At 37.9% G+C, this 22,111-nt stretch overlaps 1 protein-coding gene and 1 non-coding gene across 4 annotated transcripts in view; both read left to right on the top strand.

Moving 5' to 3' along the window:
* Nucleotides 1-22,111, top strand: part of DLG2 (discs large MAGUK scaffold protein 2) — a 2,140,731-nt gene that overhangs the window by 456,510 nt on the left and 1,662,110 nt on the right. For all 3 annotated transcript variants that reach the window (XM_066369745.1, XM_066369736.1, XM_066369732.1), the window contains exon 5: nucleotides 20,831-20,905. In XM_066369745.1, the coding sequence (XP_066225842.1) occupies nucleotides 20,831-20,905 (75 nt within the window). The remainder of the gene's footprint in view (nucleotides 1-20,830; nucleotides 20,906-22,111) is intronic.
* On the top strand, nucleotides 6,876-6,951 carry TRNAI-GAU (transfer RNA isoleucine (anticodon GAU)). Its single transcript has one exon. It is a non-coding gene; the product is annotated as a tRNA-Ile (tRNA).

Here is a 22,111-nt window from a genome sequence, read left to right as displayed (position 1 = left end):
GAGTGGGTGAATCAAACATTGGTATTCTTTCAGATGCCCATTAATCAGATTTACAGACATAAAACAAAGTTTTCAAAAATAATCTACGTGTGATCTCACTTATATGTGGAATCTAATGAACACATTAAACTGAGGAACAAAATAGAAACAGAGGGAAGGTTACTGAGAATAGATGGACAGCTGTAAGAGGGAAGGAGAAGAGGGGATGGGGGAAGGTGAAGGGATTAGCCCAAATCATACATACAGAACACATAGTTACAGACAGCAGGGTAGTAATAGACAGAGGGAAAGGAGGGATGGAAGGAGGGGGAGGGGAAAAGTAGGTGAAATAGAGGTGAAAAGAGACTTTGCATGGGCCACGGGGGGCACAATGCCATGTGTAGAGGATATTATATATATTGAGACGGAGAATCAAAACAATGTCAACACAATAAATTAAAAATAAAAATTTTAATTAAACATAATCTACAAAGACACCTGCAGTACATAAGTAGTTGCTATAATTTTTTTGCTGCTATAATTTTTTAATAAAGGCATAATGGTACTATTAATTTTAATATGTTTAACAGGTTACTATGCATAATAAAATTCAAACAGCAAAATGAAAAGTTGACCAGGAAGCATGAAAGAAACTTTCATTGATATTGTTAATACTCTATTTATTATGTACTTAAGATATCACTCTTTGCCTCCATCAATCCACCATCTTTTATAAGAATTAAAATTTCTTAGAATATATAAAAGGAAATAAGAGTTTTTGCTGGGCATTTAAAAGATATTTTTATGAAGGCTAATAAGTATTGTGTTATTTATTAGGACCTTAACAGAAAAAAGTATCATGCCTTCCTCTTAGAAATGGACTCATCATACAAATATTTGCAACTATAATTTTTGGGGAGGTCAGGTGGGCTGCAGTAATTTTTATTTTCTACCAGAGCTTTATGTAGAAGGGAAAGGGAAACAAATCACCAAGGCAACAAATGGGTTACCCGAGAGGCCCTCTCTTCATAGACAAAGCTAATTATTCAGGCAGGTGTGTAGTTGCATCTGTTCTCATGGTGGAAGCAGCACATCCATTCATTCATTTCATTCATCTAACAAGTATTTATTGAATGCCTGATATGTGCCTGACATATTGGAAGGAAGGCGAGAGGATACAATGAACAATCTGTTCTCGTGGGACTTTTAGTTTAAGGGGAAAGCAACCAGTCATAGAAATAACAGTGATGTGCGATGAGGGGATGAACATCGGGTGCTGTGGAAATGAGCGCAGGGATACCTGAAGAGTCTGGTGGGCTTGGCTGCAGAGGAGGCAGGGGTTTACCGTCAGGGAAGCTTTTCCTGAGGGAGTGTCAATTTAGCTGATATGCAGAAAGGAGGTGAGAAGAGTGCTTTAGGCAAAGTCCCAGATAGATAGATAGATAGATAGATAGATAGATAGATAGATAGATAGATAGATAGAAAAGAGAGACATAAAGGAAGATAGAGAGAATGGCACACTCAAGGAAAGGAAGGTCAGTGTGACTGGAATGTAAGGTGTTTAAGGTGAGCAGCAAAGTACAAAGGATGCAAAGACAGGTAGGGGCCCCTTCATAACTATCAATAGGTTGAGATGTTATCTTAAAGGAAATACATTTTTTTCCTCCATCATTTAACACTGGTTTCAAACCCTAGCACTGATTTCCAACTTCCCACCCATTTTGTTGCTCTGATTTGGGCTCTCTCCATTTTCTGCCACATCCTCCTTTGCCCATTCTTTTGCCTATTCAGTAAAATACAGTGGTTTTACCTTTCTCTTGCTGAATGGTAGTTTTGAGGGTACAGTGAGATAAGACATATAAAGTACTTAGGTCATTACCCTGTGTGTTTGGGGGTTAAGTGCACTGCTTTGTTGGGGTCCCCAGCCTCCCATCTCCCTGTCTCTCCTGGGTGCTCCTCTCATTAAGTCCCCCACTCCAATCTCTGTGTAGTGGACGTGTGTCACTCAAAATTAGTGTAGACTCATAGTTTTTAGACACATATCTATAAACTGTAAAAGTAAATTTTACAAATAAGATAAAATTTTATTATATGACTCATACCAGTCATCTGTTACTACATCTGTAGTAAGTAGTTTTTCCTGCCAAACTTCATTATCAGGATTTTATTCACAACATTAGCCTTTTTTGACACTGTGAGTAAAAGCTACATGTGCTGTAAAGAGCTACGAGTGTGAGAGTGTGAGAGGATTGGCCTTTCTGAGACCTTTAGCTAAATCTTATTTTATGAGACTAATGTGGGTTTACCCAGGAAACGAAGACAAATCAAATTTTGTAAATCAAATGATATTTAAACACATTTATTGTACTCAAAATTTAAATTAATCATGTAACTAGTTATAAAGTACAAAAGAATTCATCACTCCCTTTATTATTTAACCATTATTTCATCTGCATGTTTGCAGATAAGATTGTCTCAAAGCAGATTACCAGTGATTATAGCTTCCTGAGAGACCTTTCTCACTACATTTATGTATATTTTACCAAAGGCAATTTGTGAACGTGCATTGGACCAAGGTTTAGAAAATAAAGTTACAGACTTATGTTTGCCATTTATTATATTAGAAATCTTAGTCAATTCAATTTACTCTCCCTGTGCCTTATTTTCTGATGTCTGAAATGGGGCTAATAATACTGGTTTATTAGTACTTCCTTTGCAGGATTATTTTACATAGTCAAATTAGTTTATCAACATTAGCATTACTGTATGGTAAAGAAAATGAGACCCGTAGCTATGCATGTGTTAGGGCTAATTTTATGCTAATTGCAGTAATCCAGGAAAGTAGGTGGGACATGCCTGAGATCCCTCAAAGAATCAAGTATTGGGCAGTTTGGACAACTGTTGGCGTCCATCCTTGAGTTTGACTCGAGTGGCAGCAGAACCTAGTGTTTGAGAGCACAGTTTTTGGGGTCAAACAGAGTCCTTGCTCTGCCAGTTACTAGTTCTGTTGTTAAGGTCAAATGAATCAACCTAAAGCTCACTTTTCTTATTCATAAAATGAAATAATGATGCGTGCTTCCAAAGGTTGTTGTGAGGATTAAAGGCAATATTTATTAACTCCACAAATATTTCCTGAGTTCATGCTATGTGCCAGGAGTAAGCAGCGGAGATCCAACAGTGGATGTCTTGAACCAAGTTCCTGCCCTAATAGAACTTACATTACAGAGGAGGCTGGCCTGTAATAGGCACACAAACAATAAATATAACTTAAATAGTAATAACTGCTATAATTTATAAAGCAGAGAAATGAAATACAAGAGGATAGATGAGTCCTAAGAGCTACTTTAGATAGGGTGGACAAAGAAGTCCTCTCTGAAAAATCCTGTGAATTTGTAAAAACCAGTTTGGTGCTGATGTTGGGGAAGGACACTCCAGACAAAGGGAACAGCTAGTACACATGATACCTATGGAGGCTGTATGTGACATGCAGTCACTAAATAGCTTTGGATGTTTCTCATCTTTTTACCTTTTCCTTTTTCTCTTTTTTTGGAGAATTTGACATGTAAGGATAAGTCTCATAGTAGTTACATTGGTTCAATTTGCCAGTTACCACTCTTGTGGCAAATTTTTATTGTGTCATCATGATGATATGAATTGTCTCTGTTTTAGTGAATGTTTCCCAATACACAATAAATAGGTATTGGTGAGAGAAAAAAAATGAAATGTTTCAATCTTTTTTTCCAGTGTGCATTCCAAATTAATCTCAGGTTAAAATCCTATGAAAATAATCCTTCTTTCAAATACTGACTATTCTAATATTCCTTCCAATACGTACATAGCTCTTTGTGTCTAAGTAATTTAGTTTTTTTGGGGTTTTTTGGGGGTTTTTGTGACAGAGACAAAGAGAGGGACAGACAGACAGGAGGGCTGTGGCTCCTTAGTTGTTCATTGATTGCTTTCTTCAGTGTGCCTTGACCAGGAGCTACAGCAGAGCAAGTGACCCCTTGTTCAAGCCAGAGACCTTGAACTTCAAGCCAGCGACCTTTTGGCTCAAGCCAGAGACCATGGGGTCATGTCTATGATCCCATGCTCAAGCCAGGGACCCCGCACTCAAGCCAGCAACCTCAGGGTTTTGAACCTGGCTCTCTATGTTCCAGTCTGACGCTCTATCCACTGTGCCATCACCTGGTCAGGCTAATTCAGTTCTTGAACCAACCTTTCAGGGGACAAAAGGTTTCATGGAAAGTTGGTTTGGCAGTATATGAATAAATTTTTAGAATTTAGAATTCTGTTTACGCGTGAAGTAAACATAAGTCAAAAGTTTCAGGAAAACATCCATACTCTAGAGCCCTACAACTGTAAATCATTCTCCTGCTCAAGCCTCAGCTCAGTGGAGAATATGCCACCAGCTCAGATGTTATGGTAAGTAAACGAGAGCTGTTCTGTCTTACTAGCAATGCCACTACGCAGATGTTTGTTTAGAAAAGTGGGAGTTGATCTTGATTCTTATTTTCTCCCTAAATCCCAATCTGCCCTGCTTCCTATTTATTCTTCTTACCTTCCCCATCCTTCTACCCATATACATTTTCCATATTCTAACTGGATGGAATCTTCCTTTAAAAATACTGTATATATATACATCACATATGTATATATATATATGTATCTATGTAGATATACATACATGCATAATTTGTATGTATGTTGCAATTCTAGTTAAAACCCTGCAGGGGTTTCCTGTCCTTTAATACTTAGTTCTTTGGCAAGTTCCTGGTTGACTTGTATCCCTAGTTGATTTTGCACACTAAGATTTGGAAGCCCTGGCCTGCAAGACACAGTTTGCACAGTTTAACTTCTCATACATGGCCCTCTACATTCTGGCCCTTGTCTAACATTCCTATCTTAGGCCCCATCACTCTTCATACCTTAGCTTGACCTATACTTAATTTTATTTGGTCCCCCAAATAATTTGAATTCCATTCTTTTGTTTCGATGTACCTTTTTTTCTTTATACCCTGGAATGCTCCTCAATTTTTCAGCATGACACTTATCTAATAAGCTTCTTCTTAACCTATAAGACTCAGCACAAATGCAGATTTTTCTGGAAATACCTTCCTTGATACTGCCTTACTGGACAAAGCTGGCCATTCTCCATGTCCTCAGTAGTACAATGTCTCTCTCTGTGTAATAACCATAATCTAGTTGTGCAATTATTTTTTACACATGCCTGTCTTTTGCTAGAATGTGAACTTCTTGAGAATAGGGGGCAGGGAGTACTTAGTCATATTTATAGCCAACTACCATGAGCATTCATCAGTTTGTTTTTTTTGTGTGACAGAGACAGAGTTAGAGAGAGGGACAGATAGGGACAGACAGGAAGGGAGAGGATGAGAAACATCAATTCGTTGTTGCGGCTTCTTAGTTGTTCATTGATTGCTTTCTCATATGTGCCTTGACCTGGGGGCTACAGCAGACCAAGTGATCCATTGCTCGAGCCAGCAACCTTGGGTTCAAGCTGGTGAGCCTCACTCAAACGATATGAGCCCACGCTCAAGCTGGTGACCTTGGAGTCTTGGACCTGAGTCCTCCACATCCCAGTCCGACTCTCTATCCACTGTGCCACTGCCTGGTCAAGCCATCAGTTCTTGCAGTTAACAGACATTTGTTTGATAGAAGATATTGCATTGTTGGACAGTAAATGAATGAGTGGATGAAATGCTTCTTTACTGCAACTTATACATACACACATTCACACAAGAGTGTGTATAACAGCCACTTTACAATAAATACTTTTAAAAGATATCTTTGTACTCTGATGAATAGGCTATTTAGTTGACAGACAGGCAATTGGTGACCTTATATGTGATACTTGCTGGACTTAAAAATGACACTTGAAATGTCATGTTAGTATAAGAGAAATGGACTAAAAGAGATAAAATCCTCACACACACCAAGAAAAATGGCAACTGGATCACATCTATGATAAACCAATTTATAAAGATCATCCTTTGAACTTCTAAAGTTCTAGTATAAAAATACTGGTACTTAAAAAATAATCAATACACATTTTATTAAGCAAAAGCTAATGCAGTCAGATCAAGTTTTTGTTTTGATGAAAAAATGCCACTCATGTTTATTTAACCTCTCAGAAATTTTATATAATATAATATGATACTTGATACTTTACCTTGTTTGGGGAAAAATTATTAGACTTTATAATATATATATTTATATATATGGTATACATACCATATATATATTATAAAAGTACAGTATTTTTACTATTTAGTATATTTTTAATATAAAAATATTTAAAAATTTCTGAAAGTTATACAATAGAAAATTTTAAAAATGACTTTATTGTTCTAAATTATTAGCTTATGAAAATATTGAAGAAATAATAGAGGTGTTTTTTTCCCCCCAAAGCAGGATGCATTATGTTGCACCTAGCTTCTAGAATACAAACTTGCCTGAGAAGGGACTCTGAGTTCACAGCAGTTCTGTGGTGTTTTTTTTTTTTCTTATACCGCTTTGTATTTTAGAGAACAAAGCGTATCAGTACCATTTAATGTATTTACCCTAAGTAACCTCCTGAAGGAACTTTAAAAAACTATAATAATGATTATTCCTCAATAATAATGACTATTGCCCAACTAACCACAGATGACACCAGAAATTTGCCAAAGGGGCCCTGAATGGATGTTATGTTATTCTGTGGTTGAGGTCTGAATTAAAATTTGTAGGTACTTTCAAATATTTTCTTAAAATTATTCAAGAACCCCAGACAGAAATGCCTCAGTATAGTAAAATGTGCTTCTTTCCCAAGTAGCAATGTAATCAGCAATAGAGATTCTACCTAAAGACTACTTAAATACATTTCAAAAAAAGAATTTTAGGCCCTGGCCGGTTGGCTCAGTGGTAGAGCGTCGGCCTGATGTGCAGGAGTCCTGGGTTCGATTCCCGGCCAGGGCACACAGGAGAAGCACCCATCTGCTTCTCCACCCCTCCCCCTCTCCTTCCTCTCTGTCTCTCTCTTCCCCTCCCGCATCCAAGGCTCCATTGGAGCAAAGTTGGCCCAGGTGCTGAGGATGGCTCCATGGCCTCTGCCTCAGGCACTAGAATGGCTCTGGTTGCAGCGGAGCAATGCCCCAGATGGGCAGAGCATCGCCCCCTGGTGGGCATGCTGGGTGGATCCCAGTCGGGCGCATGCGGGAGTCTGTCTGACTGCCTCCCCATTTCCAACTTCAGAAAAATACAAAAAAAAAAAAGAATTTTAAAAAGTCCAATATTAAGTGCAAATCATGTCACTTATTCAATCCAGCAGGAATATTGGTTGTTGTATGAAGCAAATTTCAAGAAATGTTAATTTAAAAAAAAAACTTTCATGTTTTTACAAAGAGATATGTAATTTATCATACTGTATTTAGGATATCCCACAACAAAATAAATTACCCATTTTCAAGGATGGTTCTAATTAGAAAATGTGAAGAAGAGTTCTAAATATTCCTGCTGATAAAATATTTAAAAACTATTTTCTAAAGACACTCAAAAATGTATGTTTTTAGCAAAATAAATTTTCTTTCCTTGCTGTTTATTATAAATCTCCTAGGATTGTAAGCTATAGTGCTTTCTTACTAGTCCTTTAAAATAAAATTGTCCTGAATTAATGCACATGTAATTTACTTGGCAATCTGAAGTTCTATTTTAATTGAGAACAGGTTTAATTACTAGTTTTCCTGGCTGACTGCTTGGTGTTTTCTATGGCACCTGATCTACAAAAGTCTGTGTGTTCTTTCATTGGTTAACATTTGTTTAAAAATATATGTTCTTATGGCTGAGTAGTATTCCATAGTATATATGTACCACATCTTCTTTATCCAGTCATCTATTGAAGGACTTTTTGGTTGTTTTCATGTCTTGTCCACTGTGAACAATGCTGCAATGAACATGGGCTGCATGTGTCTTTACATAGCAATGTTTTCGAGTTTTGGAGGTATATACCCAGTAGAGGGATTGCTGGGTCATATGGTAGCTCTATTTTTAATTTTTTGAGGAACGACCATACTTTCTTCTGTAATGGTTGTATTACTTTACATTCCCACCAACAGCAAATGAGGGTTCCTTTTTCTCCACAGCATCTCCAACACTTGTTATTACCTGTCTTGTTGATAATAGCTAATATAACAGGTGTGAGGTGGTATCTCATTGTAGTTTTGATTTGATTTCTCTAATAGCTAATGAAGATGAGCATCCTTTCATATATCTGTTGACCATTTGTATTTCTTCCTGGGATCATTTACAACAACATGGATGGACCTTGATAACATTATACTGAGTTAAATAAGTAAATCAGAAAAAACTAAGAACTATATGATTCCATACATAGGTGGAACATAAGAAAGAGACTCAGAGACACGGACAAGAGTGTGGTGGTTACGGGGCTGGGGGAGGAAGGAGAGGGAGAGGGTGGGAGAAGGAGAGGGGCACAAAGACAACCAGATAGAAGGAGACAGAAGACAATTTGACTTTGGGTGATGGGAATGCAACATAATCAAATGTCAAAATAACCTGGAGATGTTTTCTCTGAACATATGTACCCTGATTTATCGATGTCACCCCATTAAAATTAATAAAAAAATATATGTTCATAGGTGCAAGAAAAACAAGGCACAAAGGAAAATAATATCAATTGACTCCCTTTCCTAGTGTTATGTTTTGCCAGAATTTTAGATATCTGAGAAAAACCTCTGAGGAGATAGAACTATGTCCATTTAAATGGATGCAATTTCATGTGTTATTTTTCAGAATACGCTGTCCAATGTATATGCATTTTAGAAACTCACAAAGATTATATGAACAAATTGATATGAATTGCATATTTGTGTTAATTGTGTTTTATCAAAAGCCCAACTTTTAAATCCTTCATTCTTTGGAAATATGGTAATTATCTCCTTTCCCATGTAGTTAATTATAAATTTCAGGAAGAATTAAGTTGGCTAAAACTCTTCACTGTTTTTTGTTTTTTTTCTTTCTGTCTCTATGGTAGCAGTGAGAATAGAAATGGATTGCTTTCATCTTGTTTCTGAATGGCATGTCTTTCCTCAAAGGATGGACCTGCAATTTTAGATATTTTTCATTTGCTACTAATTCAAGAGAGTTATTTTTTTACAGATGAAGTTAAAAGTGTGTCAAGAAGAAAAATGTAGCTTATTTTAGAAATCACAGCCCTTGTTTCCCTGAGAGTTTGTAGTTTATGATATAATAGATAAGACCTGGCAGGGAAGAATACCCATTGACTGCCATAGAGATAATGTCCAGAGTTTCTTTCTCGCAAGGAGAAAAGTACAAGTGTAGTCCATTCCTCTTGTCTCATCTTGTTATCTCAGTTAAATGCAGTGATAGCATGCATATATTAATAGCATTTAAAGTATTTTTACAAGACTCTTTTTAAATCTTGTATTAAATCTTGGCTTAAATTACTCCATTGTGCCTGGCCTGTGGTGGCGCAGTGGATTAAACGTCAACCTGGAAACACAGGTTGCCAGTTCAAAACCCTGGGCTTGCCTGGTCAAGGCACATATGGGAATTGATGCTTCCTGCTCCTCCCCCCTTCTCTCTCTCTCTTTCTCTCTCTCTCTCTCTCTCTCCTCTCTATAGTGAATAAATAAAGTCTTAAAAAATTACTCAATTGTATCTAACTCTGCATAGCAATACTTGAACTTTGGAGATCTCCTGAGCTTCAGGGAATATTGGGAGATGCTTCCATAAAACGCTAAAATACCATAATATCATAATGTATATATATGTATATATATAGAATATGTATACACACACATATATATACATATATATATATACATATATATGTGTGTGAGTGCGAGAGAGAGAGAAAGAAAGAGAAACAGACAGGAAAAGACAGACAGGAAGGGAGAGAGTTGAGAAGCAAAAACTCATAGTTGCAGCACCTTAGTTATTCATTGATTGCTTATCATAATATATTTCTTAAAAATACCTACAGACCAGTGATTTCCAGTATGTGATTCCAGACTGCAGAGTCAATTTGCCTCCCAAATTTAGTCATCTTGAAACTGCTACAGTATTTCAGATGTTCTTTCCAACTTAGATTTAAAATTCCTGATGTTGGCTAAGCACTTTCTTGTGCTTTTTTCTCAATTAATTGTCATAGTATCTTGTGAGCTAAATATTATTATTTTATACTCAGAGGTGAGAAAATAAGCTTGGAGGAGTTAATTGGCATAGGAGAAAAATCTCTGATTAGTAAGGTAAATATTAATATATTATAAATATATTCATATTATTTCTATTTGAGTATGTACTGGACCCTGGTCTAAATATATTGCATGTATTTCTTATATAATCTTTATAATAATTTTTTAAAATAGGTGTTATTCTCTTCATTTTACACATGAGAAAATTAAAGCTTGCAGGGACTGAGAAGCTTACCAAAGGCCACAGATCTAGATCTAGAAAGTGAAAAACCTGGCATTTGAACTGAGTTTCAATGGTGTTCTTTGTGTATGTGTGTGTATATGTGTGTGTGTGTATGTGTGTGTGACAGAAAGAGAGAGAGAGAGAGGGACGGATAAGAACAGACAGACAGGAAGGGAGAGAGAGATGAGAAGCATCAATTCTTTTTTTTTTGTCAGTCTTCAAATATTTTTATTGGAAGGCCATGCATTGCCTTCATTCATTGTATTTGAAATTACTGTATATTTACTTTTGTGAAAACACTGCCTGCATTTTCTAGTACAAAAAAACCCTAAAAATTATTTAAGGAATGTAGAGAAATATCCAACTTAAATAGCAGAAAAGTGCACCATAATTACTGCTGCACTGCAGTCATTTCTGCATTTTCCATGTTTCTTAAATAACTATCTTGTCTGATAACACACAATATAAAGAGCAATTATGAAAAACAGACATTTACATATACTTCTAAAGTCTTATTGAGAATATCCTGTTGGCATTGGATACCCAATCATAGGTGCAGCTGCAGTAGCAGGATAGAAGCATCAATTCTCCATTGTGGCTCCTTAGTCTCCTTAGTTGTTCATTGATTGCTTTCTCATATGTGCCTTGACCGGGGGACTACAGCAGAGCAAGTGACCCTTTGCTCAAGCCAACGACCTTGTGCTTCAAATCAGTGACCTTTGGGCTCAAGCCAGTGACCATGGGGTCATGTTTATGATCCCACGCTCAAGCCAGCAACCCTAAGCTCAAACTGGTGAGTCCGCGCTCAAGCCAGATGAGCCCATGCTCAAGCTGGTGACCTTGGGGTTTCGAATCTGGGTCCTCTGCATCCCAGTCTGATGCTCTATTTACTGCACACTGCCTGTTCAAGTTCAATGGTTTTCTTATCATATTAAACATTCTCCTCCATGGCCTTTCCGGGTTAATATAATGACAGAATGGATGAACAACACATGTCAGATGCCTGGAGTCTAATAGGTGCTCAATAAATATTGTTCTAAAATCAATAAATAGAATCTTTTTTAAAAATATTTTTTATTGACTTTAGAGAGAGGAGGGGGAGAAAGAGAAAGGAAAGGGGGAATGGAAAACATCAACTCATAGCAGTTCCTTTTTTTTTTTTTTTTGTATTTTTCTGAAGCTGGAAACCGGGAGGCAGTCAGACAGACTCCCGCATGCACCCGACCGGGATCCACCTGGCACGCCCAAAAGGGGGCGATGCTCTGCCCATCCAGGGCATCGCTCTGTCGCGACCATAGCCACTCTAGCGCCTGAGGCAGAGGCCAAGGAGCCATCCCCAGCGCCCAGGCCATCTTTGCTCCAATGGAGCCCTGGCTGCGGGAGGGGAAGAGAGAGACAGAGAGGAAGGAGAGGGGGGGGGTGGAGAAGCAGATGGGTGCCTCTCCTGTGTGCCCTGGCCGGGAATCAAACCCGGGACTTCTGCAGGCCAGGCCGATGCTCTACCACTGAGCCAACCAGCCAGGGCTGCAGTTCCTTTTTTATGTGCCTTGACCAGGCAAACCCAGGGTTTAGAACCAGTGACCTCAGCATTCCAGGTTGATGCTTTATCCACTGTGCCACCACAGGTCAGGCAATAAATAGAATCTTTAAAATATATATTATTTTATTATACATCTTGAAAATACTTTCTGAATCTAAGTTCAAGGGACTTCCTCCACTGATACCATGAAATGTCAAGTTATAATTGTGGCTCTTATGTATAATAAACCTTTAAATGTGGCCAGCCTGAGAATTCAGAATTTAAGTCATTCACTATAGTTAATTAATTCAAATTGCCAGATAGTTATATATATATTTTAAATTTAGAGTGTTTAATCCTCGTCTGCACTAGTTAGTCACAGATTGCACCTCTGCTAACCTGGGAAAATGCCTGCCAGAATCACAGCAGACTTTGATAAGCAGGAGCATGACTTAGCATCCCGATTGCAGCCCCTAGAAAGACTCATTCTCAGCATCCTGTGGAGAATGGGTCAGCAACATTCTCTTTATTTACTGAGGAGGCAAATGCATCTCTCCCCAGTGTGTCTTGAGTATTGGTAAGGATTTCCTTAGAAACAAAATGAGCCAACTTATTGTAAACATCTTTGAAACCTGAGAAAATAGAAGGGAGCAAGTAGATAAATAAGCCTACAAAGGGATAAAGTTGTATATTGAGGAATTATGAGAAATTATGCCCAAATTGAATGAAAAAGGTTAACACTAATCATGAGTATGTTTTGCATCTGTAATTGATCCATTGATCAGGCAGGACACCTGGAGTTTCATAATAAAAGCCACTTTATTTGGGGCTCCCCATTGTTTGCTTAAAGCTTCTCAGTGTCAGTAATCCCTACCCTGTTCTCTATGTTAAAAACTTGAACAGTCCCATGACTTCCTATGAATTTCCAGTAATTTACAAGAAGTTAAAAATCCTACAGCCACTTAAAATTATAAATTCAGTCTCGTATTCAGTAATTAAATTTTTTTTCAGTACCAAATATTAATCAGAACTCTGAACACTTTTCCATATTACAAACTCTCTTCTCTACAATGTGATATTCAGATAGAACACCTGCTTTGGAAGAAGATGCCGCAGGCTTCTTTTTGTCTTTCCCATCTGCTAGGTGGTTATTGGAGCATGGGATAGAGGTACAAGATAAAGAGCAGAAAGTTCCTATTAGACTGGAATTGTTACACTTTTTGTTCTCCGAGACTGACATCTAATAACGACAACAACACCAACAACAAAATAGCTGACACATAGTGCTGCTGATTATGTATAGAAATAGTTCTAAGTGCTTCATCTGTATTAATTTCTTTTTTTATTAATTTTAATAGGGTGAGATTGATAAATCAGGGTACATATGTTCAGAGAAAACATCTCTAGGTTATTCTGACATTTGATTATGCTTCATTCCCATCACCCAAAGTCCAATTGTCTTTTGTCACCTTCTAACTGGTTTTCTTTGTGCCCTTCCCCTCCCCCAACCCCCTCCCTCTTCTCCCTCCACCCCGTAACCACCACACTCTTGTCCATGTCTCTGAGTTTCATTTTTATGTCTCACCTATGTATGGAATCATATAGTTCTTAGTTTTTTCTGATTTACTTATTTCGCTCAGTATAATGTTATCAAGGTCCACCCATGTTGTTGTAAATGATCTGATGTCATCATTTCTTATGGCTGAGTAGTATTCCATAGTATACATGTACCAAAGCTTTTTAATCCACTTGTCCACTGACAGACACTTGGGCTGTTTCCAGATCTTTGCTATTGTGAACAATGCTGCCATATACATGGTGGTGCATTTCTTCTTTTGAAATAGTGCTATGGTGTTCTTGGGGTATATTCCTAAAAGTGGGATAGCTGGGTCAAAAGGCAGTTCAATTTTTAATTTTTTAAGGAATCTCCATACTGTTTTCCACAGTGGCTGCACCAGTCTGCATTCCCACCAGCAGTGCAGGAGGGTTCCCTTTTCTCCACATCCTTGCCAGCACTTATTCTGTGTTGTTTTGTTGATGAGTGCTGTTCTGACTGGTGTGAGGTGATATCTCATTGTGATTTTAATTTGCATTTCTCTAATGATTAGTGATGTTGAGCATTTTTTCATATGTCTATTGGCCATCTGTATGTCCTCTTTGGTGTATTAATTTCTTTAATCTTCATAACTGAGGCACAGAGAGGCTAAGCTCTTTGCCCAGGGGCACCTGGATAGTAAATAAATGGTGGGTGTGGGGTTTTAATCCAGGCAGCCTGTTTCTGGACTCCCATGGATGCTGTCTCAGGGCATTTTCCTTTCCAGGGCTCTCTGATTAAAGCTTCTATAATGTGATGATGCTTTTCTTTAGCTCCAGGATTTACAGCAGTCCACACCACACAGTGAGTTGTCACTGTAGGCATAACTATGGCTTCAGTATGGTGCTTTTGCCTTGACAACCTTTGAAAGTGCAGGCTGGCTCAGATGAAGCCACCTCTCCTGAGATAATTGATAATAACCAGTTTTCCATGTTATCTCACTTTTCAGGTGGGAGTCAGAACTCATAGACTGGCTTCCCAAATCCAATTCTATCAAGCTCTAGGTGTATGCCTATTGAAGCCTCTTTCACTGCTCTGGGTTAAAAGGGAGACCCTCCCTCATCCCCTCTCCAAAGACATCCCTTCTCTTTATAAATTTCCAATCACCCAACCCTTGTATACATTCATTGTATATAAAGGGTCAGAGACCTGAAAGTGGTTCTTTGTAATTTCCTTGAAAATTATAGTACCTCCTTTGGAATCTAATTTTTATCATATTTTGATGTCTTAGGACTCCCACTGTATCATCCTGTGCATATATTTCTACCTATATTGCACTTTTGCAACCAGAAAAATTTGATTTCTTTCTTCTGTTTAACAACTTACTCTGAGATTATACATTTTTATGGCAATTAAAAATTAATTGAATAAATACCTTTATTTGCCAAAATAAAATTATTTATACATACCTGTATACACAAACATACTTGTTATGTATGTGTACATATGCACACACTACATATCTATGCACATACACATTATCTAATTTAGATATCCATGCAATCGATGATTTGGAGGTATCCCAGAAGTTGTTTTTATTTCAAATTTTTTGAAAATTTTCTGAACTTGATATACAGGAACATACTGTGGACTAGAAGTTAGAGAATTTATTTTCTAGTAAATTTCATAATAAGAGTTAAGTCATAACTATTATGTTAATGTTTATAATAATTAATACATTATTATTAATGATTCCTTACATTTAAAAAGTACTTAGGTACCCTGATTTATCAATGTCACCCTGTTAAAATTAATTTTAAAAAAAAGTACAGTTCACAGTCCATTTACCCATGCAGTATTGTGTGACATTTTAGTTTTGCCAAACAAAAACCATTCATTTTAGCCCCTTGGGCACCAAGTTTTAACCTTTTAACCTGTTTTTTTGTCTGTCAAACACCTGAGAGTTTCAGAAAAGATAAGAAAGATACCATTCCTGACCAGGTGGTGGCGTAGTGGATAGGTCATAGGACTGAGACTTGGAAGACCCAGGTTCGAAACCCTAAGGTTGCCAGCTTGAGCATGGCTCACCAGCTTGAGCCCAAGGTCATTGGCTTGAGCAAGGGGTCACTCCGTCTGCTTTAGCCCCCCAGTCAAGGCACATATGAGAAAGCAATCAATGAACAATTAAGGCGCCGCAACAAAGAATTGATGCTTCTCATCTCTATCTCTTCCTGTCTGTCCCTATCTGTTGCTCTCTCTGTCTCTCTCTGTCTCTGTCACACACACAAAAAGAAAAAAAAAGAAAAAGAAAAACACCTTAAGTTCTTTTCCAAAGACTCAACTCAGGAGAGCCTCTTGTGTTTTTGTAGGGTTGAGCTAGAATCAGGCGCCCCCAAACTATGGCCCGCGGGCCACATGCGGCCCCCTGAGGCCATTTATCCAGCCCCCCGCTGCACTACTGGAAGGGGCATCTCTTTCATTGGTGGTCAGTGAGAGAAGCACTGTATGTGGCAGCCCTCTAATGGTCTGAGGGACAGTGAACTGGCTCCCTGTGTAAAAAGTTTGGGGACCCCTGGATCACTCCAGCTCTACTCCCTGGTAGGGTTCATGGTTCTGCACCCTGTGCTTGTTCCTGTCCTCGCACTGTGAAGTGCAGACAAATGTAGGCAAATGCTGAAGTCACCTTGCTGGGGGACATAAAATCATTCTTTTCCCTCAATGTTAAGTTTCTAAGGTTCAGAATTGAGGGATTTTCTAACCAATTCCAAGAATACCTAATCAGCACTAGCATCAGTGCACGGTATACCTTTGGCCAGTATAGCTCCTCCTCATTCTTTCTTCACCTAAGTTTTACTGGAAAACTGCAATGTTCCTCTATACAGCTCTTCCTACTTTAAAAGCCCACGGACTTTGTCATTCTTGCCTTTGGCCTCTCTTCCTCAGCATAATTCTCCATAATCCTTCTCATCCTTTCCTCCTGGCCTCCAGAATAGGTGAGATGGATCATTTTGATCTGCTCATGTTATTTTATTTTTACAACAGTAGCATTGCTTTATAATTGCATGTTTATTAGTTTGTCTTTTTCTTTAGACTGAAATTTTTTTAGACAGAGATTGATTCTTGATATATCTTTATTCCTAATATAATAGCTGGCATATACTAATTTCTCAAAGAATATTTATTGACCAACAAAGTGAATAAATGAATGATCCTTGTATTCAACCCTGTTTTAAATGTGACATGTATTTTCTCTCCTAAAAGGTTGGGAGCTCTTTGAAAGGATTATTATTTAAATCTTTATATCTCTAAATTTTATATCTCTATATATACCTGACATAGTGCCCTCTGTGTAATACCATGTTTGATAAATGAATGAATGGGTAAATGAATGAGTATGTGTACAGTACTATTATACAACACTTATCAACCCAGGAAAAACCCTATGTTTAGGTGAATCATACTGTTAACAAAACAACAGAATCTCCCAACTGTCTCTCTTACAAGAACATGCTATTTTGAAGGGAACATTTGGGTCAAATTTTATTTGGATGAATCAATTCTTACCCTGTCATATACAAACTTGTTCTCAGAATCAATGACTGCATGTTTGTTTAGGTACTTTGTAAATTCTAAGGTACTCTAACAGATATAGGACCCTATAGACAAAAAATTCCCATTTTTTTTCTGGGGATGGGATAAGTTGACAAAAAATTTTTAGATTTCTTTGTCAACTATTTGTCACTGTTCAAATTCTTTGCAGTTACATATGTATATAATCAAACTGTGCATAGTTGTCCAGCATCTTTGGCTCATTTGCTCAAGTTATTCTGGAATGAAATAAGTCAGGATATTAAAATCATAAAAAGAGAAACAAGGAAGATTTGGGACTTGAAGAAATCAACCTGATTGAACAGCATAATATATTTTTAACAGACTAAAATCCACTGATAGTTTAGGTCTTAAGAGAACATGTTTTTCAAACAGCATTGCGGATCCCTGAATGTTAATCAGGTTACATATCAACAATCTACAGGTAAGAACATCCAGGGTAGCTGGATGAGAGGTGAGAAAAGGTAGTCTTTGTCTGTCTTTAGGAGATTTTGTCACCAACTTCTAACTTAAATTGTTGCTTAGAGAGCTGTGCTGGCCCTTAGGGGAATTCCCGTGTTTCATCTTGGTTTGTGGCTTAAGAATTAACTGAAAGGTAGACTTGAGGGCATCCTCAACTGCAAGGCACACTTCTTTGGGGGAAGAAACATATTAAATTCTTGGGAGGAATATAAAGATTGGAAAAGATCTATGGGTATATTTGACACCTCCACTTTCCACACTGAATCGTGGATTTGTGGATCTAATAAAACCCGTTCATTTTACACATGAGAAAAGTGAGGTTTAAAGTGTTAAAGTAACTTTCCCAAAATTTCACAAATGGATTAATGGGAACACTCTACTGAAATCCAAGACCCTAACTGCTATTCCAATTTTATTTTTTTCTAGTCACACACTATGGATTTAAAAGTAAGTTATGTTCATGTGGCATCTGCCTTCCATAGGCCTTTTTATGTGTCAGCACCCTGTGTAATCATATTGTTAATCTATTTAATCAAAACCCTATTGGGAAGGCCTACTATCCAAACTCAGGTAATAATGGAGCAAGGGAGAGACTCGCACAGATTTTCATCTTTCTTTACTCCATGCTATGCATTCATAGAAGTCCAAATATTCCTTATTTATGGTCCCATGATATTTTGTGAACACTTATATTCCTCCACCCAAGCAAAGCTCGCTTACTTATTAAATTTTGTCTCCCATGTGCTTCATAAAACTATCCATGAGGTAGATGAAAAGCAAGAGTATCATTACTACTGTTGAAAATAACATTTATGAATCATTACAAAGGAAACATTCTTTACTATTAACAATTTTTGGTATGAATTCTCATAACTAGAAATAATAATAAATAGAATTTTAACAATTATTCCAATTCAAAAGGCTTAACTTTACATGTAAACAAATTATACTTATCGGGCTTAAGCATCAAAAAAGAAAAATAAAATTGTCCTGTTAGTTTGTGTGTTCTCATTGTCATCATCCTTACAAATTGTGACAGTGATGTGAGGTGAATCTATGTCTATCACCTAGTAATATTCCTGTGAATTAGGCAACATGTACTGTTTTATAGATGTGATTACTGAGGCCCAGAGTATTTCATGGCTGCAAGCATATGGTGAGCTTAGCTTGAAATTGTGGTCATCCGCCACCACCTTATGAACTCTGTTGGAATTGTATGTCATATTTTGATTTAAATAAGGAAGCTAAGCTTAGAGACTGATATCTAAGTGTGTGTGTGTGTGTGTGTGTGTGTGTATTTTTTAAATTAAATGAGAGGCAGGGAGGCAAAGAGACAGATTCCCACATGTGTCTCAACCAGGATCTACCCAGCAAGTCCCCTAACAAGCAATGTTCTGCCCATCTGGAACCACTGCGCCATTGCTCTGCAACCAAGCTATTTTAGTGCCCTAAGTGAGGCCATGGAGCCATCCTCAGTGCCTGGGGCCAACCTGCCCAAGGCTGGCTGTGAGAGAAAAAGAGAGAGAGAAAGAAGGGGAGGTGGTGGGGTGGAGAAGCAAATGGTCACTTCTCCTGAGTGCCCTGACCGGGAATGAACTCAGGACTTCCACACGATGCTTTACCGCTGAGCCAGGCAGCCAACCTAAGTGTATTTTTATGGTAACTTTATCAATAATCACTCAAACAGCACTTCAGAGTTTAGCAATACCTTAATAATTGATTACCTAAATAAAAGTTACCTTACAAAACTTCCAAATCACAAAAAAAGAAGTCTTAGCATAAATACTGAAGTCAATATTTTATTCCAGTTAAGTCAGAAATGTTAGGCTCATTGATATGATGGAGTCATATTAATTGATGATGTGTCTTCATAGAAAATGAAAAACACCAGAAGTGGCTTCTTACAGAAGGAGCATGCCTGGATGTCAGGACAGCAGGGTCAGCCAGGTTCTTGCTACAGTCCCAACTCTGCTCCTTTCGTGTAGGGTAACTTTTAAGCAGGTTGCTTACCCTCTCTGAGCCTCCTGGAGAATGGGCACAATAACACTTATAATCATGTTTGTTGCAGTAGCTAATGGTAATGTAATGGGTCCAGAACAATCTCTGGCATATGTAGTAGCTCAATAAGTCACAGCTGTAGTTTTCATGTCTATTATTAACACTGTGATTAGTATGTTTATGTTATAATTGAGTGTATAATAAAGTAAAGATAAAAAAGGTGTTTTATTAGAATCAGCTTCTCCGCTTTTTAGCACTAATAAGTTCTTGTTATCACAAGGAGAGAGCAGTATTGCTGGTTAAAAAGAAGCAAGTCATTCTGTCTAAAGGGCCAATTAGAAGTGAATTTATGGGAGTTACAACAAAAGAATAGGTGAGCTAGAGATAACATTCTTATGTAAAAGGACGTGCCTAGCAAATGGCTTAACAGAGGGTTTGGGAACCTTTTTGGCTGAGAGAACCATGAACGCCACATATTTTAAAATGTAATTCCATGAAAGCCATACTATTTGGTGTTGTCCCGGAAGACAGCTGTGATTGGCTCCAGCCACCTGCAACCATGAACATGAGCAGTAGGGAATGAATGGATTGTAATACATGAGAATGTTTTATATTTTTAACATTATTATGTTTTTATTAAAGATTTGTCTGCGAGCCAGATGCAGCCCTCAAAAGAGACACATCTGGCTCGCGAGCCAGAGGTTCCCAACCCCTGGCAACCCCTGTGTTCCTTGTTTCCTGTCTGTGCACTGCAGTTTCTGATGTAACAGGAAAAGCCTCCAAGATTTATTCTTACAGCTCTCCTTTCTGGGGCTCTGTAACATGCCCCAGAGAAAGTCGTCACCACCGGCTCACGGCACAGAAGGGGCCACAAATGAACAAATCTTTCTTACCCTGACTGGAGATCTCACGGGGGGAGGGGGGGGACACACGTGTATCAGTGTGGTCTGGAAGCCTGCAGGAGAGGAGATCTGTTCTGCCTCTAGGTTGAGAGGGTTCTGAGATGGTTCCTATTGAGGCACAAAAGGCCAGCTGCTGAGGAAGCCTTGTGTCAAAAACCTAGTCCTTAGAGTAATACAAAAAGCAAAAGATAGTGTCTTATTCCTTGGTAAGAGTAGAAACGGCACACCTAGCTTTTTTGTAGCACTGCACTAAACATTTTTCTAAGTCTTCTCTAATACATGTGAGTATAGTTATAAACAATAACATAGATGTCAGCTAGCATATAATGTAGCATGTAATATATAGAACATAACATCTTTTTTCCTTATTTGCAGCAAAATCAAGGCAAATGCCCAGCCCAAAATTGTTCAGCGGAAGCCCCTGCTTGGATGCCTGTTCACCATTGTACTGTAAGTTTGATTATTTGATTATTCCAAGATTGGCAATATTGAAGGAGAATTTTTTCTCTCTTTTGAAACAACCTTAGTGGAATGGGCTAAAATGCTTTGAAAGTCTAGAGTAGAGCAAACCTTTGAAAGGAGATTGAATGTCTTTTCAGAAATCTCTGCATTATAAGAAAGACATACCTTTAATTAGGGAGTCTATGGCAATTTTTCCCCTGAAGTTGAGATAACTTGCAAAGGATTTATCTAAGTGGGTTATTGACGATTTAGATTTGGAGAGTCATTAAAATGAATATACTTGCACATATGTTTTCTTAATTGCTGCATATTCAGTAATACTAGATTTTAGATGCCTTAGGATAAGTATGCTTTCTCTTTTGTCATTGTTGTGTTGACTGTTTAATGGCGATGAATACATGAATTTACAGTTTCCAAGTATTCCTCATATAATAATAGTCTCTGCATTTGTGTGAAGTCTTCCATCAAAGAATTTTCAAGTGCCTTGGAAACTTTCAAGTACTATGTCATTATTTCTGTGTTACAAATGGGAGGTGTAAAAGCAAAGGAAATAAGAATAGTAAATCCATTGTAAAGTTGGGAATAGTTCCCAGACCCTGTAACTCTCCTTTTGTGAACTCATTCTACTATACTGTGCTCTTAAGCTAGTGAAGAAAGTGACTGATTTGTGTTGTCTTTTCTTATACATACAGTGCCTGATAGAAAGGACAATGGTTCCTCTGAGAACTGTGTGTATTGTAACCGACTGTGTGCCTATTATAAAATAACTTTTGTGTGATGGAAAAAAGTTGAAAGGTTACTTTTTGGGCATATCTTCTCATTTGACTCACCTTGCAGGCAATGAGATGTGATCCATGGAGCTTCTTAAATATCCCCATCTATGTTTAAGGTACAAGCTGCTGAAAGGTGCACATGGACCAGCATAGTGCGACTTTATGACTGTGTTAGAGGGTGGCAGGCTCAGGGGCCACTCAGATTGTGTGAAAGGGATGTTTTTGGTCATCTGTGGAAGGAAGAAAAGGTGGGACTACCTTTAATGAAGGAGAGATGAGGATTTCAAATTTTAGATGCATTCCTGCACTGTGGAGGCAGCCCAGACTTGCTGGAGACTTGGAGAATAAAAATGTCACACTTCTGTGAGCAGATGGTCAAGAAGGGAGTGCATGCTTAGGGAGTTTGCTGATGCCAGAAAAG

The sequence above is a fragment of the Saccopteryx leptura genome, chromosome 1 (assembly GCF_036850995.1).
Source record: "Saccopteryx leptura isolate mSacLep1 chromosome 1, mSacLep1_pri_phased_curated, whole genome shotgun sequence".
Classification (NCBI taxonomy): Eukaryota; Metazoa; Chordata; class Mammalia; order Chiroptera; family Emballonuridae; genus Saccopteryx; species Saccopteryx leptura.
Note: the sequence above shows the minus strand (reverse complement) of the source record. Positions and strands in the feature narration are given on the sequence as shown.